A 27,570-nucleotide genomic window follows, 5' to 3' on the forward strand; every position below is an offset into this window, starting at 1 on the left:
TTACTGTTCAGCAAAAGTAACTGTATGTCTCGATTAACTTTCTACGAGGGAGATTAGACGCTAAACAGACACATTATCTTGTCTATTTCAGAGTTGTATTGGTTTTTTTTTAATGACTTGAAAAATAATTAAAATGAGTAATTGTACGTAAAAAAACAACAACGCGTGTAATCATTTCTGTTGTTTGATTAGTTGTTAACTAATAGTTGATTTAGTAAGCCATTTTATCCGTATATTAATTTCATTAAATATTTAACAGGGCATGCCGAACACAACGTACACACTCCTCACCAGTCACATCGCACCCGAACAATGTAAACGTCAGGATATCATTTCACTGTTTTCACATGAATTCTCTTTTTTTTTTTTTATTGTGTTGATGAGGTTGTGGCAAGCGGCCCCTGGTTCTCCCCCCTGGTCTGTTTCGCATAGTGGGTGGAGGGGAGGCTCCTGAGGGGGCGTGGCCCTGGCAGGTCAGCATCCAGATCCTCTCTATGCACCGCTGCAGCGGGATGATCCTCAACAACCTCTGGGTGCTCACTGCCTCACACTGCTTCCACAAATACCTGTGAGTACAACACCTGTCTGATCTGCACCCAAGCCCACATGTTTGTGCATCTCCCACTCTGTGTTTGTGTGCAGGAGGTAGACAAAAAATATTGTGAACACATTACTGCAGGTGAGACATTTTATATGCGAGTTCACAAAAGGAACATGAAACAACTGCCGGAGCTCTAAAAATCACGCATGGATGCTGGTTTTATTTGATATGCTTGATAAAAAGCTTAAACGCAGACAAATCTACAAGGAACAGTGGTCACAAGTTTCACACTGAAGCAACAGCGTCATGGTATGTACATCATGCATTTAAAGGAGCATCTGGATTTCTCATCAAGGTGTCTATACAACCGAGGGAGCAGCACGTCTGAAGGCCACATCACATGTGCAAAGAGGAAATGAGATGAATTTGACAGAGTCCTGTTACACCGAAGCGAAGAGAACCACCTGGTCATCTCAAGAAAAGTCAAAGCTATGATTGGTTGAGTGAGCAGGCGTCTAAATGCTGTAAAGAGGAACATGCTTGTGTAAAATGTGACGACAGATGGAAGCTGGGCTGCAAAACGCGTGTTCGCTGCAACACTCTTTCAGTTTTGAGAGATCTAAAAACCGGAGGACCCATTTATCCACCCATGAATTTGGAGCGCTGCTCACTCCGCTCAGTGTGATACCCATTCACATGGAAAACAGAAACTTGGCTTGACTGTAAAGGTGGACGAGAGGGAACAAAACACAAACACTAAAACAAAAACAACAGGGAGTCTTAACTTTTTCTGCTTTGTGTGCAGATGGATCAACCTACGCCATTTTCACGTGGTGGCCGGACTGCAGCTGCTCTCCACTCCAGGGGTTCACAATCAGATCCGCTCCATCACCAAAGTCATAATACACGAGAACTACGACGACAACACATCTGACAACGACGTGACTCTGCTGCTGCTCAGCATTCCCTTCATCTTCACGGACCACGTCCAGCCTGTCTGCATTCCTCACAACGAGACACACGAGTCCACCCTCAACTTCAGCCACTGTTTCATCAGCGGATGGGGGAGCAGCTATTATAACGGTTGGTGTACAAACTCAAGAGTCTGCTGGTTTAGTTCGAAAGATGATTTCATGTTTCGGTGCTCCTGAAGAAGATACTGAATCGCTGTTGGCTCCTTCCGAATGCTTCAGATTCACAGCGAAGGGAGAAATCACCGCTTCACAATACGATGTGGACACTGACTAAACCAGAAAGTCCTTCGTAATGAAAAATCTCTTCTTCAGGTGAAGGTCTGAAAGTCACCACAGTTGTCAAATCAAGTTAAAGAGAACATTTGATGAGGAAAGGCAGATCGTAAGAAATAAACTCTGCCAGAGGCCCTTTATTAAACCCTAATTATTGATAAATTATTAATTTATAGCTTTTTGTCCAAAAATATTTTATTTATGAGTGAGTAACATTTAAGGGCTGCAGCCTTGATGGTTCATTTTAGAATGAAATCCAATGTTATTTATTCATGACTTTTGCTTACATCTGTAACTGCATCTATCCCCAGCATATTTGCAATTACAAATATTGCTTAGTGATGCATTCGTTTAAAGAAAGAATGTTTTAACATGTGAATAGCAACAAGCTAAAAAGTCAACACAGACTTCACTCAGTCTAACTGTTCTGATTGGACCCGGGGGCCCAACAACCGACTCTCATTGATAAGCACTCGAGTAGCATGAATAGAAACTCAGCACCAAAGTGATGGCTCTGATAGTAAAACGAAAATATACGGAGCAGACTAAAACATATTCTAAACTGGACCTATGTCACTTCAGCACAGTAAAAGTCATATTAATTGCACATAAAATGAGTAATATTTTCCTTTTCATCTGTAAGAGGGAGTGTGTTATTTCTTCTTTCAAAAGATTCAAAGTCTGACTTTGAATAAGTTGAACTAAAATGATCACCTCGTGGTTGTCTGCCGCCGCCGGCCAGTCAAGTTGCAGTTCACATCCATTTCTATCCAGACTCATAATAATATATGTTGTGAAGACTTTGAAGCAATTTGACCAATAGATCTGATTCTGATAGATAACAAACATGCAACCATGACAGTAAACAATGCTTCAAATATGGATGTTGCTGCAAAGAAGCTCCAAATTCTAAAACATGGACGCTGCCATACATTTTCCTCCTTTACAATCACCACAGTCTCCAAGGTGGACATCCAAGATGAGTGTCATTAATTCAGTGTCCGACCGACGACCAGAGTCTGAAATATGGTCACGGTTTCCCCTTCTGTTCTTGAGTTACGCTTCATATTTACAACCATGGGATGGATACAAGGCGACCTTTGACCCTCGACTGCCAAAATCGAATCAGTTCATCGCTGAGTTCAATGGAACATTTGAATTGGAAGGAATTCACTCAAGGCGTTTCCGAGATATCATGTTCACAAGAATAGAACGTAGGATGGATAACCCGAAAACATAACCCATGGCTATCACCGTGCTGGGAGCATATAGATTCACGTGTCTTTGATTTATTTTCCCTACTCATCTTCTATTTCTGTATCAGATTTCAGGTAACCTTTTACTCCACTGTCTCTTTCGTTCAAGTCATTTTGTTTGACTTGATCCGATTTTAATCCTCTTCAGTAACACTTTTTTTTTTTTCTTTTTTTCTTTTTAGCTTTTGTAAACAATATAAAAACATTTAACAAATGATCTCACCCTAGCTGGATATAGTTTTAAAGATGTTTTACACAAAATTCAGATCCCTTCACCATTTTTCAAAGTTAATATGGAAAACTGAAAACATGTTTGCAGAATTTTGGGGAAATTTATAAAAAAAAAAATTAAAAAAAAACATGTCAGGATTCAACGCTGTAACTGCTGTCAAAGTAGTGAACGAAGGATCTGAATACTTTGTGTTTTCAGTATATCACTTCGAGTTTATCCATTTAAAATGAACAAAGTTTGCAAAAATGCATACGTTATTATTATAAATACAAATCTTATAAATAAATGTCTTATTAGTTATTGTAAAAAGTTTGAAAGACCACTTAAAAGCAGTTCTGGTGTGTGTGTGTGTGTGTGTGTGCGCGCGCACTGCAGGCAGGATGATGGACAGATTGCAGGAAGCCGAGGTGAAGCTCATCGACACCAGAACATGTAACCTGACCAGCTGGTACGATGGCCTCATCACGGAAAACATGATGTGTGCGGGACTGGAGAGCGGCGCCGCGGACGCCTGTCAGGTGAGGGGTTTGTTGGGCATTTTTAAAGTCACTCCGAAGCTGCAGGTTTAACGTCAGAAACACATTGTTTGCGTGTGGTTCAGGGTGACAGTGGGGGGCCCCTGCAGTGCTACAGCGAGCGTGAGGAGAGGTTTTATGTGGTGGGAGTGACAAGTTTCGGAGACAAGTGTGGACTTCCTTACAGACCTGGGGTTTACGCACGGACCAGCAGGTTCGCAGGCTGGCTGAAGTCGAGTCAGTCGGCAGCAGTGGCGTCTGCTGCACAGAGGCTGAACGCTAGACTCGCCTCTGCCGTGCTGAGCGCTGCTCTGATGCTCCTCTGAAGCACCCAGTCCGTCAGCAGTAAACATCAGTGCTAAACCACAGACTGTCCCGAAAGTGTTTCTTTTTACACACCGCCTTCTGGATTAATCATTTCAGAAACCTTTTTGATCATTTTTGTGTATTAGTCAGTCAGTCCAAATACCCTGTTAGACCCGCCAGAGCAATTTCGCTCAAGTATACATACAGGAAAAACACAAAAAGGCCATTCATGTGCTCTCTAGAGTTTCCCTTAAATATATATATTTTTTTATAATGTTTTGCTACGGAAAGCGGATTAAGCAGCGAGATCAATTCGGTCACAAAAAAATTGGAAAAAAGGTTGAAGACCAAAATAAATGGATACATTTGTCATAACGACAAATGATATCTTTGAAGTCACAGTGATGAGTAATATGAGTAATAGCCGAAATCAAAATGTCATTGTTACTTCTCATTGAAAAGGATAAATAGATGTTATATCTGTGTTCTTTTCAGTTTGGAAAACATGTTCTTTGACCAGCAGCCAAAACTGACCAATATTCTGTTCCAATATTCTTTTTTTCAAACTACAGTTAAAACTAACATTTATTCCTGCGTACCGCTTTTGGTACCACTAAAAAAACAAAACAAGGTACACTTTGTTTAGAAGGTAAATGGCTTTATATAGTTGGTGCATTACAGATTAAGTGTAATCCAGCTGTAATCTAAATCTCCCTACTTCAAAAGAACTCTTTACTTTCTTAGAAAAGTTTCAGAGCTTCTGGACCACAATCCGTTTTTGGAAGCTGTACCTCTTTAACTACAACCGGTGTACAACCCTGTCTTCCAAAAAAGTTGGGACTCTGTGTAAAATGTAAATAAAAACACAATGTGATGACTTGAAAATCATGTAAAGCCAAATGAAATCAGAAAATAGAACAACGAAAACATCAATTGTTGAAACGGAGAAATCTTATTGTTTTGAGTATTTTGAATTTAATGCCAGCAGTGGCAAACAGACAATGGTTTTGGGAAGTGTTCCTGAGCCCATGCAGTGATTTTAATTACAGAATTACGTCTGTTTTTAATGCAGTGCCTTAAGAGGGCCTGCAGATCAAGGGCGTCTGATATTGGTTTTCAGCCTTGCCCCTCGTGTACAGAGATTTCTCCGGATTCTCTGAATCTTTTTACGTCATTATGTACCGTGGATGATAAAGTCCCCAAATTCTTTGCAATTTTAGATTGAGGAACATTATTCTTAAATTGTTGCGCTATTTACCCACACAGTCTTTCCTAGAGGAGTGAACCACTCCCCATTTTCACTGCTCAGAGACTCCGCCTCTCTGAGATGTTCTTTTTTTTTTTTTTTATCGTGCTATTGATCTGTTGCCAGTTAACCTAATTAGTTGTGAGATGTTCAACCAGGTGATCCTTTTAGCTTGACGCAACTTTACCCGTCCTTTTTTGCCCCATGTCCTGGCATAGAGTAGTTTCGACGTTTTGATATGCTCTTACTGTTCCAGGCAACCATGCTTTCCATTCATGTCCAGCTGTCATGAAAATCAAATGGCAGACTCTGGAAACTCTCACGTCAGCATTTTATAAAAAAAAAAAATTCTGGTTGTATTGATGTTGAGTAAAGCAGCACATCCTTTGCAAATCACTCTCCAATAAAACGGTATTAAGCAGATTCAAGAGCCTGATAGTCGATCTTCATACGAGCCAAAAAAATTAAAACAACGAATGCTTTTAAAACAAAATTGTTCATCGTCATGCAACATGTAGAAAAGCTTTGGTAATAAGTATCATGTCAACCAGTTAAACAAGTGATCTATTGCTACCATTAAATAAATATGTTTATTTCATTGGGTGTTAATATTTGTAAGAATTTCCAAACGGCGAGTTGACAGGAGCCGGACTATGACAACGTCATGACTCCTGTATATGACGTTGCATATTTCCTTTTATCAGATAAAGCAGAGCGACTGACACCTGGTGGAAGGGAGATGCTTTTTTTTCTGTAGAAATTTTCAGAGACATCTGGAAAGAAAACAAGAAAAAAAAAAAGGTGCAGGAAACTCTGACAAACCATCTTTTTATTTGAAATGAAACACATCCAATGACAGAGTGACAGTGTTTTTTGTCAAGTAAGACATGTTGTTAGAAGTTATCGCACCACTGACTAGTTCAGAATGTCTTTGCTGCAGCTCGACGATGCATAGTGAACAGACAGTTGTTGAGGTATACATTGTGGGCCCTTGAGTTGTCTCTTTTTTTTTTTTCATGTGTGAAAGATCCTAATTTCATTACCTCACATGTACATTTTACCTTTTGTGCTTAGAATAACTTTGGAGGTTTGAAATGTTCGCCAGTCCTCACAACACGACTTGAAAACTGAAACGCTTTTTTTTAAATGAAGAAGGTGGACAGACATGTCGGGCTGCCCGTTGAGAGATTTTTCAGCAGATCTCCGAGCTGATGAAAACTGATTGAAGCGCGTGAAAACGTCTTAAGATGTCGGCGTTGAAAAAGAACGAATTATTCACACGAAAAGGGCATCCGGGATGAAACCTTTTTGTGACGACATTGGAGAACAAAAGTCTGTCAACTTTCCCATTTTGAATAGCACCAATGTCTACTGAAAAGGCTTTTGAAGGCCGACGTGAAACTATAAAACTTTATTAAAACTTGTCCGAGTGAAACAGTAGCGTCAAAGCAATTATCACACAGCAGCTCTGAAGCTTCACTTAAGTTATTCACGAGTGTCCTACTGGCTCGCACTACATGTTGTGAGTGTCCGTCGCTGAATGGAAAAGTGGTTTATTGATGTGTTTGGACTTGTGTGTCAAGCAGCTTTGAAGTCAAACCAGCTGTTTGCAGAAGTTGTGCAGTTCCAAATAAAGATTACATCAGGAAAATATTGATGAAACCCCTATAAAATATAATAAATTCCAAGTTCTGGATGGAAAGTGTAAAAATACAGTGGAGGCGACATGGAAAAAAAATAAGAAAAAAAAATTGTTCAATATTTTGGGATAAATTTCTTACAAAAAGACAAACCTTGTTGCACCATAAAAGCCAAATATCACTGTTAACCACTCACACACACACACACACACACACACACACACACTTCCTCATGGACACACACATACACACATGATATTGGGAAAGTGCACATTGTTCCTGCCCAAATAATCTGAAACCTTTTTTTTTTTTGTCTCTTTTGCAATGTGATGTCATTAAATTAACAAATGCAGAAAAATGCTGTCAAGTGTGAAAGATCAGTCAAGTTTTTATCTACAGAATTCATTCAAATGTACACATGAACACCAGTAATACAGTATTTGACCTCTAAAATACAGTATACAGACATCTTTACCCTCATTTATTACTATTCATTAGGATTCTGCCATTTTCAAATCACAGGTTGCTTATGGATTGTTCCTATTTTTTTTATATTTTTTTTTCAGTGTAACAGACATTCAGAGAGAATTGTGACGGTAATGTTCAAATCAGAAAGGCATGACCACGTGAAAATAAAAAGACCCCCCCCTCCCCCTCCTTCCTCTGAAAATGTGTGATACGAATGTGCTTTGAATTATAAACTTGTGTCCGATTTCTCGCGTAAATTAGGTAGAACTGTTCTTTCAAACGCACAATACAAGTAGGGAAGTTCCACAGGTTTTAGTAAGGCAAAGTTCTCTCCTCATTCTTGATATCTTATTTTGTAGGAATTCAATAGTCAATACTCATAAATGTCACCGTGGTAAAAAAAAAGGCACTGACTTGCCCTCTGACGATCGACTGCAATATTTAATCAAAGGTGTTTCTGGTGGATATAAACTTCACACAGACTGAAAGCTTGCAGCTCGCTTCAGAACCTCCGTTCCAACCAGGAGTGAATCGTCCCATGAAACCAGCTTTTGACCAAAAAAAAAAAAAAAAAAAAAATAATCAACTCAAGGTTTACTCGCTTGCTAGTTGTGGGCCTTTCAACTGTGTTACGTTTGAATCATCGGATGCTCGGTTGTCACGCGGTGGCGGGTCCGAGAACTGCGGGTGGGCGATACGGCCATTTTCAGAGTATTTCTGCGATAACCCTGTGACGGAATACTAAAAGAAATTTTCATTTTTAATTTCAATAACGTAATGAAAACAAATGAAGTGTTATGTCAGCATAAATGTAACAGGTTGCCTTCAAATATCCAGTAAAAACTAACACATCGCTGTAGTTTGTCGTACTTCTGATCTTTTTGAAAACCAAACCACGTCCACGCCACTGAAGTTGATTCTCTTTTTTGGAACCAACTCCTCCTCCATAAAGCCGCTTTCAGCCATTTTTGGTTGTTGCCGCTCGTAATTTATGTTCTTCCGCGATACTGTGTAAAAGTATGACGTCATTACATCAAAAAGTCAGAATGCGCAACAATCACGATGTGAATCTTTTGAATCACATGATCTTATATTTCATGGCTTTGGAATCTGATGGGCTGACCGACTGAGTCCTCTAGCACCTGTGCGATATCAGCCAGCGGATGGTGAGCGGCGGAGAGAGAAACAATACCGATGTTATCAGAAACAATACGATATGGTGACCCGACTACTGAGGCGAGATTATTATTATTTATTTTTTTGTCAACTGCTGTTTTCAAAGTCGAGAATGAACCGTCCAAATGAACTCTGCCAGTTTGTGTTTTACACATATCATTACAGTCAAATGACAGACCATCAGATTTTCCAGAAAAGAAACACCCAGCGGTCTTTGACAAATCCAGAAGGTCGTTTAACTACGTTACTACTACTAAGCACTGCGATATTTTTTTTTAACCCATTTCCCCCCCAAAAAAGGTGACCAGAAATGATACATCTCCTTGCTCAATTTGTACAATGTTAAACCAAATATACAAAATAATTATCATTTATATGTTAATGGTACTTTTCAACATTTTATATTTTGATATCAAATGAAATGCTCATATTTAGTGTTTGCTAAAAAAATAAAAATAAATAAAAAAAAGAGTAGGAAAGATGTAATTTCCAGCTAACTGGATGAGGAAATGTTCAGCAAACTGGGAGATGGGTTAAAAAAAAAAAAAAAAAAAAAAGGGTTTTAAATTGTGCACCAGACGGCGTATTTATTCATCCAGATGGTTAAAAAAAAAAAAAAAAAAAAAAAAAATCTCTGAGAAATCTGGAAATACCTTCAGAACTAGCAGAAAATAATATTAAACAACCTTGTGGGCGTTTTCAAATAACGGCGAGTATGTATTTCTCATGCTAACACGAGGGGCACAAACTGAAGCTAAGCTCTGCCTAAATATTCAGCACAGGGAGAATAAAAACAGCTGATCCACTGCTGCGAGACTCCTCGGCTCGTTACAGATTTTTCTTTTTTTTCTTCAGCCCGCATGTCGACACTGATTGCACTCCCAATTAGCATGCACACCTAAACACCGGGTCCAGCTCCCAAACCCGTTCTGACAATTCGGTGCTTTAAAAAAAAAAAAAGAAAAAAGATTATTAGTACTATCGCAATCATACGAAACTATCTCGACTCGCTGAATCCTAATCACACTGAAAACAAAAACAAAAAAAAATCTGTTTCACCTTTACTATCCAGGTGGGCGCGCTTACGAAGCTTTCTTTTCCCAAACCAACAAGTAATTCAAGTGTATTTTTAGGACATTTTGTAACACGTGAAGGCCGACATCACGTCCCGCTGGCGAGCGCAGCGCGTGATGGGAGGCGAGGGCCGCGGCGCGCCTGGTGGGAAGAGTTATAACAAGTCGGGACCGCCGCTGCGGGCCGCGCTTGCTGCCGGGCGCCTCTGTAATACTGATGTGGATTTTTGCTTTTGTGAAAGCAGCGGAAACAAGGGGGAGGAGTTCCTCCCCCCTCCCCCCCTCCCCGCGAGGCGGGTGAGACGGGAAGAGGGCTCGGGGGGTTTGCGAGGACGTAAAGTGCAAGGGAGGGAGTTCCGGTGCGCCGTCCCGCCTTCGAGATTAGAGGCGATAAAAGAGAGAGGAAAAAAAAAAAAAACAGGCACACAAGGATGTATGGTTCAGGATAAAAAAAAAAAAAAAAACACAAAGGAATGGAATGAGGGGAGGATTTCTCTCTTTGATGAAAGTTTGTCAATATAAATGTCTTAAAAAACATGAATTGGATCGATGAAGAGGGGGGAGTGGGACGCACAAGAGGATGAAGATCTGATTTCTTCCAGTTGACAGACATGCCTACTATCAAGAGGAGAGACGGCGTCATCCTCAACAGTAGAAATCTCGGTGAACCTGGACTGCAGCGATCGAGCAGGCGGAAGCAAAGAAGGAACCGTTTCTGAGAGGGAAGCATGTTGTTCTCGCAGCACTCGCGTTCCCACATTGTTTGGTGCTTTGAGCGTGTCTGAGGTCGTAACATTCGGGGGTCGCTACTGTTCACCCCCCCCCCCTCCCCCGCACCCCCAAAAGTCCTTCTCCCCCTCGCGTCTGTTTTCAGAGCCTGGCTCAAGTTTTCCGCATCAGTCGGGCGGAGCGCGTTCACATGTTGTAGGCCACGTAGATCGGGTCCAGTTGGTCTGCCAGGAAGGAGTCTCGCAAGTGCATCCTCTGCTTCTCTCCTCTGGAGTTGATGGGGATCACGCCGGGGTCCACGATAACCACCACCCCGACGATGAGATGGTGCTCCTCCAGGACCACGTTGGTGACCAGGGGCACCAGGTCCAAGGCCTCCTGCTCCGAGCCGCTCAGCTCCGCCACAACCACCAGCAGGTTGGTCCACGTGAACACGGCGCTGCGGAGCGAGAAGCGGGTAGATTTCAGTTTTTCTCCCCCCCCCGTGTTGCCGTTTAATCTCTGTTATACACCTGACTGGCGCTGCCTAAGAAACACAAGCGGGCAGAAGAACCTCACCTCTCCGCGATGCTGCGGTGGGCTCGGGACACGGAGGTCTCGATGTCGATCGGGTGGTAACGCAACCCCCTTAACTCCAGCGTCTCGTCGAGGGAGCCCACCACAAACAAGGCATCGTGGCGATCTGCGGCAGAAAGGAACAAAAGTATTTCATCATTTACAGCAGAGATTCCTCAACTTCTCGGACTGTGCGCCGCTACGGACCGAAGCTAATCTATGAAGCAGCACGTCCGCCGCCGACTCCGTCTCCTCTCCGGCACCGAAAGGTCCGTCCGATCTGTTCGGCAGCTTCGGCGTCGTTTTGATCTGCTATCCATTTCTAAATTCCACTAAATCCACTTTCTAAAATCATTGACTGCATCCATGTATAACGTTAGCATTATGCAATCTTGGATGTGACGTCGTCGCCCTCCCTAAATAAGTACAGGCCTGTACTGTAACTGTTGCCTGTAGTTAAATTAAATTGAATTATAATTTTTGGGGATTTGGACCAGTTGGAGAGAAACGGTTAGGTCTTACCAAAAAAAGCTCTCTTGTATCGCAGTTTGGCAAACGCTGATTTATAGTTGTGGACTCCGACGAAGGTTAAGGAAATAAATGATAATGTGGCGTCTATAACTTTAATGTTTCTGGTTATGTTCTGTCACTGTGGGCAACCTCGCAAATGAATGAGCAATATCGATCTTTGGAACTTACTCGATTTGTGCGTCAATGTGATGATTTTCCTGCTACTTACTTTACATCAATAAGCAAAAAAAATAAAAATAAATCCTGTCCGGTTATTTTTATTTTCTGAACACATTTTGAGGCAACTTGCAGAATTACATATATGCACACCTCTAGACTAAAAAAAAAAAAAAAAAAAAAAAGAAAAGAAAAGGAGCTGAATGAGGTCAGATTTGATCGAATGTCCTCTCACCTCCGCTTGCGTCCAGCAGCTCAGTTCTCTTGATGAAGCCCAGGTAGCCCGTGCGGGCCCACAGAGTCTGGGGCTCCCCAAAGCTGAGTCTGGTGTTGAAATGATCTGCCTGCAGGCTCTCCTCCCCGTAGATGGTGTAGTAGCCACTGGCACTGTGAGGGCTGTTCACCCAGATCTGCACGGATTGAAAGGGAAATGAGGGTATGTGTGAAGGAGAAAAAGCCTGATCCTAAAAAGGGAAATGAGTCTAGAGGTGACCCCCCCCCGTGGTCTTTGAGTAAGATAGCGGAGTTCATTTCACCCTAAACAGGTGAAATCATTCCATATGCGGCACAAGAAAAAAATGAAAATGATGAAATATTATCCCATGATCCTCTTTGCCTACTCACCTCTCCGAGATGCGAGTCCCCCAGCGGGCCTCTGGTCTCTGGGTTGACGATGATGACCCTCACTCCTGGTAGGATCTTAAGAGGAGAAAATAAGACCAGAGTTTAGCTTTGAGGAAAACACAACCGCCTCGTATTTCCTCTCTGGTTCTGTGGTCACAGTGAGCTTCACACAAGTGAGCTTTTACCAGTCAACAATCAATACTTACAGTGCCCGACTCCATGAGTGGAAGACTTTGTGGCGCTCCTCGTTCCACCAGCCTCACCCTGAGAGACACGGACGAAAAGACGACCTGTCAATCATTCTGTTAAACGTGACTGACACGCCACGTTCGTTTTTCCACCCTTGACATCACGTGACCGCTGTAGGTCAGTCTCACCTGTCGTGACGCAGGGACTTCATGTCAACATAGACGGTGGAGGGGTCTGGTCCAGCAGTGCCCTGGTGACGCAGAGAGGAAAGTAAACACCTTGAAACGTGAGACGTTGGGACTAAACCCGACACCTTTTGGTTCGTTTGGAACGTCAATAGTTTTTGTTTTTGTATTCTGTAATACTTGAAGTTAAGAGTGGGAAAACATCTCTGCTGATAAGAACAAAGACAAATGATGAAGTTAAATTAAAGTGCACTGACAAGACAGCTCACTTGTGCGTCTGTCTGAAACCAACCTGCAGACAGATGGCCAGGTTGACCCTGGAGCCGAAGGCGGTGCTGACGGCGCGCGGCGACAGGCCGAGGTCTTTGAAGAGCTTGGAGAAGGACTGCGTGAGAGCGAGGCGAGGCCGCTCCTCTGCGATCACCACACAGCTCCGCACGCACGACAGATTCAGACCCCGCGCCTGGAGACACGCACATCCAAAGGTTATTCACACTTTCAGGAGCTACGTGTGGACGGAGCTCGACGCAAACATGCACCCAGGCACGAGTGAGCCGTTTTATCCAAAGCGCTTTGAAGTAAAAACAGTGTGAGCAGAGACATTGGTCTTTAAAGACCCAGATTTATGGCTCTGAAATGGATAGATGTGAGCTTCAATATGCTGTAAACACAACCCATTATAATAAGTACACTCGGTAGCCGTCAGATGACCTTCCTCTGAAGCGTCAATTTCAAATGGTGTCCCGGGTCTGACGATGTACGAGACGTGACTTTCTCCATGTGCTGTTTTTATGTCCTTTGAGGCACCTGTCTATTGGATACTTATTATTATTATGTCTGAATAATTACAGCCTTTAAAAACAATGTTTTTTTTTTCAAATGACTTGACAGGTGTTTATTAAGCGCCTCCGCAGCAGTTAGACAAAGTCATTTATCATGGTGTTGTTATTAGAGTAATGACAGACATGGCAATGTCAGAAGGGAACCACGTGTGGCAGATTGTGTGAGCGTGATCGTGACCTTCAGCATCTCTGTCTGGGTTCCCAGGCCTTTGGTGCAGAGCTCCATCACGGAGTACGAGCAGAAGGTGTCTCTGATCTTGTACTGACTGAGCGTGCTCAGCCACAGAGGCAGCGAGCTCTCCAGCTCCAGGGGAGGAATAAGGATGGACTGGTGACCTGAGTAAACGCTGGAAGCAAAACAAAAACACGCTCACTCACAGATGCAAATGCGGCATTCGCAGGAGCCGCCGCGCGTTCGATGGAAAAACGGTGCCGTTTGACTTACCTGGAGAGGCACCACAGGACGAAGCCCAGGCCACAGTAGGGGTCCAGGCAGATGGCTATTTGGCGTGAGGAGTACAGCTCACACTGCAGCTTAATGGAGCGGCACAGAGTGCTGACTGCGGCATGAGACATCTGAAGAAATTGACAAACGCTTAAGAAATACAGTATGAGGGTTTGTTTGACACCTTCAGTACCGCTGACCAAATCGCAGACTAAAATGATTCAACAATATTAAGCTTCACATCATTAGCATGACTTGTGTAATATTAAACTAAAAGTCCCCCGACAAACACTTTTAAAGATAAATCAAAATACTCCACTTTAATGTAACGCAAGTAGTTGTTTGTTTTTGAAGTGTTTTTTCTGCCCTTAAAAAAATCGATTACCTCCAAAAAAAATATTCTTCTCCCTTATTGAAAAATCCAAATCTATGAATAGATATCTAAATACAAATTTTGGATGTCGCCGACTTCACTGAAAGTCCAATCAAAAATGTTTGTACATTTGGGCTTATAATGTTGTACTGCTGTTTCTACAGTAACCCAGAAGGGTGTCACGTTCACTGTAGATTCTCTGGTGTTCAAACTGCAACTTCACCGCTGGATGCCACAAAATCTTACGGGCGCCTCGTTTAAAGACTCCCCGTTACACTTGTGTAAGTTACACACTAGAGTGCAATTGGCTTCCAGACTAGTTGAGATGTCACAATATCCTGCTCATACGCACATTTCTTAAACTTTGATTCATGGTGAGAAGAGAAACCTGTTCACCTTCAGCAGATTAAGGTGAAACAGACTTCCAGTGTCGAATCCTGCACGTATATCATTCTCTACATTGAAGGTCAAACATCCGACGTTAAGTCACAATAAACTAAAATGATCTTAAATATCCCTCCATCTACAGGGATTCGTATTTTTAATGAATCAAACGGATTTGCTTCTTTTTATACGACATGCACGATCTGTGGGAGTAATTTACCTTGACTCCGGTCAACATGCCAGTGGTGGACACACTGAAGTCCAGGTAGGCCAGCATCTCAGCTGTGGGGGGTTTATAGATGTGTGGAGGCCGCCTCCTTGGAAGATCATCTGTGAAGAGAGGGAAGCGGATTTCTGTTTTACTGGACAAAATAAATCAATGTTAATGTCGCCGTTTGGTATCAGGAATGATGCCGCAGCCTGATAATTGTTCAGGGTTTTTTTTTGTTTTTTTTTGAGTAGGAGGATGAGATCATTTCAGATATTTATTTTAAACTCATCACACCTACATCATTATTCATTACGACTCTGCTCATGTTAGACTGTCCCGAATTACTTTTAGAAATGACTAAGTGTTTGCTGAACATATCTGGAACCGGAGATTATACTTTGATACACATTAGGTTTCCCCCACGTCACTCAAAGAGCAAGCAGGACACCTTGTGACCAAAAATGGAAAACATTTTTCAGCTGAATCAGTATACATCCAGAGACGAGTCACGACGGCAATACAACACACAATGATGTAGGTGTGACGGCTGGATTGAGCTACTTCACATCCTGCCTAACGCCTCAAAGCATTCAGTTCAGTTACCTGTGTCGATGATGGTGGGCCACGTTTTGACGTTGACGCTGGCAGCAGCCTCCCTGGACCTGAGGATCCGCATGAGAGGCTGAGTGGTGAGGATGCAGGCGGCTTTGCTCACCTGTGACACCCAACACAAAACAGAAAGATGTTCATTAAAGAACACAAACTACTATGCTTTAATAGTGGCCTCTGGTAAAAAAAAAAAAAAAAAAAAAAATCCTCCGCTCGAGGTGTTACTGAAATAAAATGCTTTTAAAAATGTATACTTTATTGATCCCTAAAGTAAAGTTCAATTTTATTCGCTTTTCTCTGCGGGATTATTAATTAGAGGGGTCAACGTCCGAAATATCCACCTCAATCGTAAAGGGCACTTCATTTTTTTTTTTTTAGAAAAGATTGCGCAAGGGGTGCATACAAAAGAAAAGGTTTGTCTATATTTGAAGGTGCTTTTAAAGTGATGTAATATGGATGTAATTAAAGCTATGTTGGCATGTTTGGTACCAAACCGCTGTGGCTAATTGTGTGTTTTCAGTTAGATACTGAAAGGTGAAAACTCTACTAGTATACTAGAAAATAAATGTGCATTAGGTGTGTTGATCCTTAAAAGTCAGTGATTCCCAGTTGCTACAAAACAGTCGAGCTGAAAAGTCCAGCAGCTACGATTCCTTCTGGCCTAAGTCCCCCAAATTTTTTTTATTTCATTTCATTCCACATAACAATTATTGCATACACATATCCTGTTATAATGATATAAAAATTGCTTAAAATTTCAATATTTTAGAAATACATTTTAATATGATGTCACGTCCGACATAACATAATGCATGTTAACGTTAGCTTGACCGAGACAAAGAGAGCAAACAACCACAAACAGACACCTCCCCCTCCTGATTTTGTAAGTGCTATGATTAATGAACGTTGATTGATTTGCTTAAATCAATTAATTTTATTTTATAAGAAATATTGTCAGTATCTGGAGTTCGAAGTGGTGCTTGGGAAATTTCGGTTGGTGCACGGTGATACAAGGTCTGAAATATTAGGGCGCCTCAGCTAAAAAAAATAGCAGTCTAAGATTGAACAAATGCAAAGATGCTTTCGTAAAAAGCACCGAAAGTGCTATTTTATCAGCCACTTTTTGACCTCAATGAAACTGAAACTAAACCAAACTCACGTCTATGATCATGCGGACAGTGGGGAGAGTAGCAGCCAGGTTCTGTGGGTGAGGTGGCCTCACTGTCACAGGGATGACGCCCGCGTAGAGACAGCCATAGAAGGCAGCAATCAGGTCAATACCTGCAGAAGACAGACAGGAATCTTGTGAACTAAAATACGACAGAATATCAAACAGCTGCACTTTCACATTTGATCTTAAATGGAAAAATGGAGAATAACGAGCATGTTTGCATCCGAGTGCTCACCCGGGGGATAAAGCAGCACCACGTTGTCTCCTGTGTTGAGGCCTCCTCTCTCCATGAGGGTGGCTGTGATCTTCTCTGCTCTCTTGTGTAGCTGAGCACAAGTGGCTGTGCACACCGCTACCCCCTAGAGGAAAAACAGTGGAAGTACAGCTGAACTCAGACAACAAAATGGATAGTACCGTGGTACCATTTCCAAGGGAAAAGAAAGACAACTGGGCATCATTTGTATGATGCCCAGTTGTTTATCTGATGCTTCAATTATAATGAAATGATTTCTTAGATTGATTTGTGTGTCTGTCTATAATCTACCTTGGCGTTGAGCAGCACATATATAACATGGTCGGGGTCAGTTTGGGCTCTCCATTGCAGAGCTTCAGACAAAAACTGGTGCTGAAAAGGCAGAGAGGAACATGTCACATAAAAATCAAGTATGGATTGAATTAATGCATAATTACAAATCCCACAATTCTGCTTTTTTTTTGTGGCAAATAATAATGTATTTAAAAAAGGATCAACAGATATATATATATATATATATATACACACTTAAAGCTGGTCTGAAAACAAGTCAGATATCAACCAACCAACAGCCAGAAATAGACGGAATCGTTCATTTCAAACAGACCGGTATAAAGGACAGAAAACATGTCAAACATGTTGCGTGACGCTTTCAACGTGTCACACAAACACACAACAGGAGCACAGCAGAATCCAGAGAATATTGACGGGTCATGCTGGGACCATCTGCACCTGGTAAGAGGCAAATTGGATGCACTGTCACAAACAAACAAACAAACAAACTATAAGGGCCTTTCAAACAAAGGGGCACGACTGCTTTGATAAGCTTTGAAAAATACGTTTCTGTCACACATTAGTGCCTCAAAGCACTATTATTTTATAAATCTAGCAGCCTCGAGGGAACAATCAACTGGTTATTTTTTAAAGTTAAACGGTATCAGACGTATCATCAGAGTTTTGATCTGTAGTGTCAAAAAGTTAAGGAACAAGCCAGTGCGTACAGAACGGAACAGAAGAGGACAAGACGTGAAAGTATAGAAGTCCTTTTCAGGCAGAAGCCAAGTGAACACACAGAAAAGAAAACAAAGAAAGTTAACACCGCCATGTTCTGTAGACATACAAACAGAATATTCAGCAGCAGTGTCACATCACCGGCTATATTCAAATCCCTGGTCAGATTCATCCTTTGTGCCACCCACCCTTCTCAGTCAGACAACAAGTCGTGCTCTGGTCGACAATGACTCACATCATGCAGACCAGCTGCCCTGACCACTCATCAAGCCATGCTACACGTGGGAGCGTCACAGTGAACACAGCGAGCAGGGGGGCACACCAAAATGCTCCGGATTAACACTGTTTTGTGTCTATAACAAGATATAAAGAATAATGTATCACAGACTTCTGTGGTCACCTATGCTGGAAGGCTTTTTGTAATTGATTGCTTAAAGTTTGCATTTGCACATTTTGTGAAAGACTGGAAATTTCCACTCACTTGGGGTGGATGAATATTATTTATATATATATTGCTGACATTTTGCTTAAATTTCGCAGGCTGATGGCCAACACCCATCTTAAAAGGTGATGGAAGAGAGAGAGAGAGTCTGTTAAACAAGGATACTGATAAATGCAGTTTTGATGTATTATTATATATTACAGTAAATGTGTGGACCCCTGCTGGCCAAGGAACCAGCCCGGACAGTCATTTTGTCGGGCCACGGTGTTGCTGGTGGTCGTCGGGCTTATTGCGGCTGCAAAAGCACACTGTGACTGACAGAAGCAGCATAAGCAAAGACGGGTGGGGGGGGCCAGACTAGATTGAGCCTTACCATCATGGTGGGCCACATACAGAGCTAAAGCCCAACCCAAGCAAAGTAAAGGCAGAACAACAACAGAGATTTAGGATAAGACATTTTTCCCTGACAAAAAGGTCATCTTTAACTTGGCAAACACGTTTTCACATTTCCAGTTTATCTATCAATTTAATTTGAATAAATTTGAATTCAGTATGGTGTCGTGTCAAAACTGAAGATTATGTCAGAATTAATACATTTTTCAATTTCTGTCTCAATTAAGTGATTTGTTGTTTGGTCTATAAAAACATTGCATTTACAATGATGTCAAAACAAGCACAAGTTGAGTTACTTAACAAATTAATCCTCAAAATCATTGCAGCTCCACAGTTGTATAGCTTGCAATTATAGCTTGGAAAAGAATAGCAACAGTATTAACTTTTTCTTACTGTCCTGGTGTTTATGTTTTCGTCATAGACATAGACTGCTTAGATATTAATAGTTTAAAGTCCTACACCATGCTGAAAGATGCTACATCCAGTGTCAAGAGTCAGAAGAGGGTTCGGTGTGGTAAGTTTAGTTTGGTCTGTGTGTCGTACCTTTCGAATGAGATCCTGGTCCTCCACCACTCCCAGCTCTCTGCCTGTTGCCTGGGCGATCCGCTTTCCTGCCACCAAGTTGCCGACAAGCATAGAAGCTGGACCGACGTCCACTGAGCAAAGCAGAAACAACAATCACGTATACAGTGATAAACTTTCAACTAACAACTGGATAAAATGCAGTAATAACTCATATGACTGACACTGACAATATTTCTGATATTCTCTCCCTACTGCGATTTTATATAGGATGTAAAGATGAGTAGATAATGTCTACAAGGGCCCACCTGGCTGCTTCTGTCGTGGCTTTGGCATGTTTGTAACACAGGTGTGTGGGCACATGAGGATATTGCAGGGGTGCAGGTTTCCCTCCAAAAAGTTCTGCTTGGTTTCGCAGATGTGGATGCCTCCGAGCGGCGTCTTTGGGAGGGTGTTGGCTGGGACGAGCGCGAGGCAGTACAGGCCAACCTGGTGGATACTGTCGATGGCCTGTGGAGTGAACATATAGTTAAACAAAATCAGAATTATCACAGTATAACAAAACATTTCCTCATAAAAAAATTAAAAAAAAGTTGTTTATTTTCTGTATGTGCTCATGTTTATGAACAAGACATTGGCATTTTTATTTCAACCATCCTAATCCTGAAAACAATGTGAAACTTTCAAACATTACTAAAGACATAAAAGGGAAACAGGGTTAATAACTGGGGCTGGAACTGTTACAATGTTAAAGTGAGCGTACCTTAATATAATCACAAAAAAAAAGATGTGACTTACCTGCAATACTCGACTCATCCATTGGAAGCTGTCTTCTTCGCTGGCATCAGGCCTCTGCTCTGCCACGATCACGATCCTCTCATCATAAAACACCGTCACTGAGAACACAGCGATCCTGCGTGGAAAACAACAGTGTGAGCACAAACATACTATGGACAAACACACTGGGAGAAGCTGCCGGGGGGGGGGGAGGGGCAAGAGAGATTATTCAATAATAGGCGTAAAATCATAATCATAATACTTTTCTTCCTTGGTACACATTATAAGTGGATATTGCGCTCACACACAGAACAGTGAGTCCTCACACTGGCTCACAGGGACTAGTCAGTGTCTCACCTCCCCCTGTAAACTGTTTTGACAGGCTCCACTGCGAGTGCGGTGGCCACCAGGTCGTCAGCATTGTGGCGTCGCCCACTCACCATCAGGAGCCCTTCAATCTTCCCCACAACAAACACCAGACTGCCCTGTGGAGCAGACATATTTAACTCAGCAAGGACACACATGCATCAACAACCTCTATTCAAGTAAATACTGTACAGTTTTAGGCACTTTGCATGAGTAGATTCTACTATCAGGAAGACACCGGATTCATTCATTCCCCAATTCACTCTGCAGCATGAAAATGAGCCCAAACATACAGCCAGTCATAAAGACCGAGAAGAACAAAGAGTTCCATTAACAGATGGTATGAACCCCAAACAGAGCCCCGAACTCAACATCGTGAAGTCTGACTGGGATCACACGGAGAGATGGAAGCAACTCAGGCAGCCATAGAACCGTAAGACCAACCTGCCAACTGATGCAGTATTAAACATCAAATACTGATTTCAGTTTTTTCAGTTTACTGCACTTTGTATGAAGTTAACCGGTAAAAAAAACAACTATTAATGGCTTTATTGTTTTAAGTCATCCTCACTCGACGTTTAGTGCCTAAAGCTTTTGCACAAAATTGTAACTGTGTATGTGTCCCCTACCGGCCCCACAAATCCAAGCAGACCGGTCCGACTGAAGGGAATTTCTCCGATGGGCGCTCCAGCTAGGTTGACAGGAATCACCTGCAAATTAGAAAAGAAATCAGAGAAACAGGATTCAGAAACGTACAGTAAATTTAAAAAAAAAAGTGAAATTGGATTTCAAAGATAAAGTAAGCCAAAAGAACTGTCGGACACTGCAGTTTTCTTGGTTTAGCATCTGAAAATTGTAAAATCCAAAACCCATTTTAGGGGATTATTATAAAACAAATTAGATGTATATGGAAACCAACTCTTATTATGCCTCTTTAGTGTGCCAACAACATCAAACATGCATCTCTGACAGACCTCGAATGTGTTCTTGGTGACACCAGGCAGTCCGTAGTACATGGTGCCTCCAGCCCGAGAGTTGATCACAATCTCGCCAATCTCATCTGTTTTGCACAGCTGAGGAGGCCCGTCGGGTTTCACAATGCACATCAGAGCTGAAATACACAAGCAGGTCGAACCAGTGACGTTACATCCTGTATGTTAGGTTCCTGAATTCTGAGTAAGATTAGATCAACGAAGAATGCACAGTAAATAAGGCAGCTGCTGCACTTCGTAGCTCACCTCCAGGCATGATGTGTCCCACATCCTGGACAGTGAGAGCAGAGTTCTTGTCTTCCGTGTTCACCCTGATCACCCCATGGCTCAGCCCACCCATGGACAGGATGGCCCTGGCTGGTAGCGGAGCTCCTCTTGCACCAGGCCTGCAGAGAAGGCAAAATGATTCACTTTTGATCACCATTTATTTTGAATTGTACGGAACAGTGTTTATTTATTTATTTATGGACAATATTAGACATTTCTCTGTATATTCTATATTTAACATGTTTGATTTGATGTCTCTTAAATTAAGCATGAATTGGTTTATTCATATCTAATTTAACTGGAAAAAAATCCCTATTGTTCCCTTTAAGAATAATTTAACTTGAACTGGAAAAAGAAAAGTGATATTGTGAGAGCAAAAGCAGACCAGACGAGACCAGAAGGCAGAACAGTAACATATTGTTCAGGTCTGCTGAAGCACCCAAAAAAAATGATCAGCGTGCAAGTACAGTGGTTTAACATTTTTCAGTGTCTTTAAATTGAACATAAAATGTGGATGTTTTGGTGGTTTTATAAAAATTACACTTTATTAAAGAAAATACACTTGTAACGATGATTTGCCCTCTCAGCCATGAAAATAATTCAACTTAATTTTTCAACTTCATCTAAAAAAACAGTGTGATGCTGAGAAGAGATAACCTTACAGGGGGAGCAAAAGTCATGCTGGCTGGTGTCAAAACCACAAGGTTTTCTATTTGTTCCTCTCGCTCGGTTTGTTTGTTGCAATCGCCCTGTACCAGTCTGGTCGTCAGTTACGTAACGGTTGTAAACAATAAACAACTAATTGCATAAAATTTGAATTTCAAATTTTAGGATAATCAAATTGAAGTATTATTACAGTTAGTCATTATTGCTGTTTGCAGGGAAAACTTCACCAATTTTTTTAACGTTTTTAGGTGTCTGTGTCTCTTCCCAGAGTATCCAGATGTAATACCTGCGTATGGCCACAGTCAGGGCTTCAGGAGAGGTGGCACACGGACAAATGACCTCAGGCTTCAGACCATGAGACTGGAACACATTCAGGAAGGCATCACACGACGACACAGACCCTGACAGCAAAACACAAATGAAAGCCTTAATAAAATAATATAGAAATAGTTCAAACTCACAACCTGACATTTTATTGTACATAGTAGGTCTTCATTACAAAGAGAGCATGTTTGTGGAGGAGAAGTGACTTACATGGGTTGGCTCCATCAGCCACGATGAGCATGCGTATAGAGGACAAGTTGGTGTCCTTCTGTTCCTTGTGGGCCATCATGGCCCAGTGGAGGTCACGGCACTTCACCAAGGCCACTCGCGCTATTAAATGGTAAGAGGAACATGTTATTTTCCAACATTATTGGTGGTCATCGTTATTTTTACTTGATCTGTAATCAGTTTAAGTGGATAAATATAAACTAATCAAATATGAAATATGAAAGAACATGTGGCTGAACCTTTGTGAAGGTGGACCCTCTGCACCCAGGACATGGGACAGGCTTTCATGACGGCATATGGCACAGTGATGGTGTGAATTCTGTTCATGACACTCTGCAAGGAGAAAAAAAAAATACACATTGTCAATGTCAATTGACAATGTGTATGGTCACACCAAAGTCCGGAAGGTGATTGAGTCTGGATATACAAATTATTGCATCCAGTCTCACCGTTAAGACGCCATGCCACATGCCCATGTCCTTCTTGCAGTCCAACACATTGACCAGTGTCTCCCCTAGGACAGAAAACACAAACACACATGAGCAAAGATATGTCATGTGTATCTGATGGCCTCTTTCTAAGCAGAGGAGAGTGAAAATGAACTTAAGGACAGACCGCAAAAAAAAAACACCCTGCTGGAGATGTCAGGAACGGTTGTATTGTGGCACTGTTGAACTTGTAAATGGAGTTTTTATAGCTTGAGCGTTTAAGTTTTACACACACAAAGGAGTAAGCGAGAGAGAGCGAAGCCAGCGACGTATATGTCACATCAAGCGCTGAGTTCTGACCTTCGCAGTAGTTACAGGCTTGAGTCAGGGCTTGACAGTGGGTCAGCATGGAGATCTTGGACACTGCCACTCCCATCACTGTTCCCTCCTTACTCGCTTTGTACTTTGGTTGGAAAGAAACACAAACACACAAATGTCAATGTTACGAAATGTATAGGGAGAGCAGAGGCAACCCAGAAAACAACCAAAAATAATCATCATGAATAGATTTCAGACAGACATATATAATATTTGGCAGAAAAAGCCGTTGAAAAAGCTGCATAACATTCAACATAACAGACGACAGTAAAATCTTTACAAAAAAAGTTGAAAGTTCAGAGTTAAGAGGTCAAAACAATCTAAGAAAAATATATACACAATAAAAAACAGACATTACAGTTAGTCTATGAGGATGTTTCATCTTAATTAGATATATTGTATATTTTCTTTTGCAGAAAATTCCAGAGTTTGGTAGCATTGATGGAAGAAACTCTGTTTAAAAATTAAATGTTTAACTGGGTGCGTCAAAGGATTTCAGAAGACTGGATAAACATAATTAAGAGCCAGACCTCCCGCTAATTTATTTATGATCAGTGAAATCAATTAAAATTAATCTGATAACCAACTAAGAAATGCATTTAAAGGAAACTTTGAGTCCTGAGAGTACCTCTATGTAGGCGGTGTCTGTGTTGGCGGTGGGAATGTGAGGCTGCCAGTCTTTGGAGGGTTTGGTCAGGTACTTGGTGTCCGTCACAACCCATTTCATCCTCGGCCATCCTGGAGAACATAGTCACAACACCACGAAGAACACGGAGCGCACAAAAATATTTTAGCCGACACAAAGAAAATAAAGTGTATTTGGCTGCATTAATTATGAGATGCACTAAATTGACAAGCAGGATGACCATAGGGCCCCCTTAGTCCACCCCATCCTGGCTTTACATGTGCCAGGGAACATCATATTGTATATTCCCTTCATATAATGATCATATAGCTCCCAAAGAGACTGAGACACAGATGACTCCTGCTGAGCAGGCAGCATTGTCAAAGGCAATTTAAGCTTGCTGACCTTTGAACTGGATGATCTCTCCATTTGGTGTCTTGGGCAGCCCCTTGAGACACACCTCGCTGGTCAACGCCAAACTCACACCGCAGCTTCCCAATAGGAAGCCAATCTGCTGGCTGCCTGCATCCTATGGAGAGAGACAAGGGTCAAGACACTTATGACACGTTAGCAGAGGCTAGTATACAGAATAATTAAAAAGCATACATGCATTCTGGCTATCAATAAATTGGTCATATAGTAAATACATATGTTTATATAGCAATGTGAGCAATGAGCCAGCATATATACCATATACACAGTGATGATAATATATAGCTAGACGCTTTACAGAATAATAAAACAGCTAGTCAAACATCCAACATAACTGAGGCACTGAAATGTTATTGCCAGAAAAAAAAAAAAAAAAAAAAGCACGAGTCAGCCTGTCTGCTTCCATCATACTGAATCAGGTCTTTCATTTGACCACAATGTATTAAGTCCATCCATCCATTTACTTTTGCTCATCCGGGGTCGGGTGAGTGAAATAGGTCTGTTTTGTATTTCTCAGAGATCACCACGACAGAAGAATTGAGCAATATCTTTACCTGTCGTGACAGCGGTACCTCGATGGGCACAGGGATGACCTCAGCCAACAGACAGCCATAGAAAGCCACCCAGAACATGGCAGGATCACTGTTTGGATACACCAGCGCCACCTACAAAGCAGAAAAACTCATTTTTCCTTGTCATGTTCTTTTATACTTTACATACCAGGAAGCAACTGATAAAACTCTTACTCTGTCTCCAGGTTGTAGGACAGGCTCGGTCTTAGTTCCCAGTTTATTCAGCAGCGTATAGGCCAGCTTCAGACTCCGACTCCATAGTTTGCCTGTGGGGGAAGAAAAAGAGAAAGAAAGAAAAAAAAAAAAAAGAAATTCGAAATTTTTATTCTTTTTAAATTGACCTGTTTATTTATAGTAAATTACATTATTCTGCTCGGGTGAGCAAATATGAATTTTTTTAATAGAGACAAATATACCTCACATTTAGTGGACACATTAATACTAAGACCTATTTACTTATACTTTTGTATCATCTACATTAACATTCCTGTGAGTCTATGTGTTGCTCACCATATGTGAGTGTGTAGAGGGGTTTGCCGGTGATGTCCAGAGCGGTGAGGGCGGGGCTCTTGGCCTGGGTGGCCCCCCAGCGGGCGAGGGCAGCCTGCAGGGCAGGAGGCCAGTTACTGACCACTCCGAGGGGCTCCCCCTTCACCGGGATGATTTGACGCCCCTCAGGCTTCGGGGTGTTGGGGTCAGGCTGCGGAACTGGACATGAAAATTGGGACAGATGAGTAGATGTTTAGAAGAGATTGTGAATAAGTATGTAACCCTGTAATAACATTGGGCGCAACATAACTGACAAGGTGACAAGAACGACGGTACATTTTTAAAGAACTGAAAACAATGTCTGTGGACAATAAGTAAGTGTGTCATTGGCACTTAAGGATACACACAAGGGTGGCACAAGAGGATTTCTATGCTACATTATACAGTGGTGCTTGAAAGTTTGTGAACCCGTCGGGATTTTCTGTATTTCTGCATAAAAAAACATCTAAAACATTATCAGATTTTCAGTCCTTAAAGTAGATAAAGCAAATCCAATTAAACATACAATATAAAAATATTGTTTGTTTTTGTATTTATTGAGGAAATGGATCCAATATTACAGAGAGTGTGAGTGGCAAAATTAGGTAATATAGAGAATTCTGAAGAGTTCACAAACTTTCATAACACCACTGTACGAGATGGTGAAATTCAAGCATGATAAATGTGCTTTTGTGAATCGATCCATACTATGTGTCTCACCTTCTACGATTTCCTCAGAGTCATCAAGGAAGAATTCGCTGAGTGGCGGTCTTTTGGGACGTTTGAGTGTGTTCAACAGCTGCTGGATCTTTGTGGAGACCCTGCTGTTGACAGGCACGCCTGGACAAACACCAAGAACAGCCACCGTCACAAACAGATGCAAACAAACAACACACCCATACACCCACACATGCAAATCTATTCTAACACGAATCTCTACTTTATCACACACACACACACACACACACACACACACACACACACACACACACACACACACACACACACACACACACACACACACACACACACACACACACACACACACACACACACACACACACACGCACACACTCTGACGCAGGCAAAATCCTACGTTCTAGCTCAATCAAGATTAGAATCAGCAGCAGGAAGGATTCGAAAGGGAAAATTTGTAGTGGAGGAGACACAGATCGGACGATTTTTAAGAAAATCAAATATAGGAAGTTCTCTACTTCTAAACCAATGACATGAGACAAACATAAAGACAGATAGACACAAGGCAGGAAAGTAAGCTGTTTTGGGCCCCTTCTGCTTCCCTCCCATTCCCCCAGGTTCGATGTATATTACCTTTTCTTTTTCCTTTTTTTAAATGAAAGGCAAGACAGGTACACGAATAATGGACCCAAAAGAAAGAACACAAAATATCTGTCATTAGCAGCATTCACCACACAGTGAGATGAGGATGATGTTGAAGGTGATCTGTAGATTGTTTTCTGATTTGAGCACATTCATTCAGATTTGTCACCGCCAACACTGTGAACCATTATGGTTAATGTAAAACAGATCTATGTCACTCTGCTGCCATTATTAGAACATGCAAATGCGTGAAGCTTTCGATCAAAAGACAGAACCAGATGGTACTAACCCAAGCTTCACACATTTCAGGGACATAAGATTATT

The 27,570-nt window shown here is 41.8% G+C and overlaps 2 protein-coding genes across 3 annotated transcripts in view; one reads left to right on the forward strand and one right to left on the reverse strand.

The window, feature by feature from the left end:
- The first annotated feature begins 262 nt into the window (after positions 1-262).
- On the forward strand, positions 263-7,856 carry LOC138615502 (transmembrane protease serine 11D). Its single transcript, XM_069689170.1, has 5 exons — positions 263-314; positions 385-568; positions 1,347-1,624; positions 3,652-3,810; positions 3,843-7,856. The coding sequence occupies exons 1-5, from the start codon at positions 263-265 to the stop codon at positions 4,115-4,117; spliced, it is 948 nt and encodes a 315-aa protein (XP_069545271.1). The 3' UTR covers positions 4,118-7,856.
- Positions 7,857-10,545: 2,689 nt separating this feature from the next.
- Positions 10,546-27,570, reverse strand: part of dip2ba (disco-interacting protein 2 homolog Ba) — a 41,232-nt gene continuing 24,207 nt past the window's right edge. The window contains exons 7-39 of one of the 2 annotated variants that reach the window (XM_069688884.1): positions 26,629-26,748; positions 25,891-26,088; positions 25,555-25,646; positions 25,363-25,473; positions 24,782-24,905; positions 24,380-24,489; positions 23,734-23,836; positions 23,395-23,459; positions 23,185-23,278; positions 22,928-23,047; positions 22,680-22,794; positions 21,707-21,846; positions 21,443-21,579; positions 21,098-21,178; positions 20,460-20,587; positions 20,124-20,238; positions 19,634-19,835; positions 19,347-19,459; positions 18,784-18,807; positions 17,249-17,329; positions 16,940-17,063; positions 16,693-16,814; positions 15,528-15,639; positions 14,934-15,043; positions 13,957-14,087; positions 13,690-13,858; positions 12,962-13,132; positions 12,673-12,734; positions 12,502-12,559; positions 12,296-12,370; positions 11,907-12,081; positions 10,988-11,111; positions 10,546-10,868 (exon numbers count right to left, since the gene is read on the reverse strand). In XM_069688884.1, coding sequence (XP_069544985.1) covers positions 10,616-10,868; positions 10,988-11,111; positions 11,907-12,081; positions 12,296-12,370; positions 12,502-12,559; positions 12,673-12,734; positions 12,962-13,132; positions 13,690-13,858; positions 13,957-14,087; positions 14,934-15,043; positions 15,528-15,639; positions 16,693-16,814; positions 16,940-17,063; positions 17,249-17,329; positions 18,784-18,807; positions 19,347-19,459; positions 19,634-19,835; positions 20,124-20,238; positions 20,460-20,587; positions 21,098-21,178; positions 21,443-21,579; positions 21,707-21,846; positions 22,680-22,794; positions 22,928-23,047; positions 23,185-23,278; positions 23,395-23,459; positions 23,734-23,836; positions 24,380-24,489; positions 24,782-24,905; positions 25,363-25,473; positions 25,555-25,646; positions 25,891-26,088; positions 26,629-26,748 — 3,959 coding nt within the window. In that variant the 3' untranslated portion in view covers positions 10,546-10,615. The remainder of the gene's footprint in view (positions 10,869-10,987; positions 11,112-11,906; positions 12,082-12,295; positions 12,371-12,501; positions 12,560-12,672; positions 12,735-12,961; positions 13,133-13,689; positions 13,859-13,956; positions 14,088-14,933; positions 15,044-15,527; positions 15,640-16,692; positions 16,815-16,939; positions 17,064-17,248; positions 17,330-18,783; positions 18,808-19,346; positions 19,460-19,633; positions 19,836-20,123; positions 20,239-20,459; positions 20,588-21,097; positions 21,179-21,442; positions 21,580-21,706; positions 21,847-22,679; positions 22,795-22,927; positions 23,048-23,184; positions 23,279-23,394; positions 23,460-23,733; positions 23,837-24,379; positions 24,490-24,781; positions 24,906-25,362; positions 25,474-25,554; positions 25,647-25,890; positions 26,089-26,628; positions 26,749-27,570) is intronic. The other variant, XM_069688886.1, reaches the window with a different exon arrangement.

This window comes from Brachyistius frenatus, unplaced genomic scaffold (genome assembly GCF_029030835.1).
Source record: "Brachyistius frenatus isolate BFR_SWC_R1_liver_20210118 unplaced genomic scaffold, ASM2903083v1 Contig_6, whole genome shotgun sequence".
NCBI lineage: Eukaryota > Metazoa > Chordata > Actinopteri > Embiotocidae > Brachyistius > Brachyistius frenatus.

What these genes read in the sequence shown, in the direction of transcription:
- LOC138615502 (XM_069689170.1), top strand. Translation starts at nt 263, where the DNA reads ATGCCGAACACAACGTACACACTCCTCACCAGTCACATCGCACCCGAA. An exon ending in CACTGCTTCCACAAATACCT is followed by an intron (nt 569 to 1,346) that starts GTGAGTACAACA and finishes CTTTGTGTGCAG; the next exon opens with ATGGATCAACCTACGCCATT. An exon ending in GGGGAGCAGCTATTATAACG is followed by an intron (nt 1,625 to 3,651) that starts GTTGGTGTACAA and finishes CGCGCACTGCAG; the next exon opens with GCAGGATGATGGACAGATTG.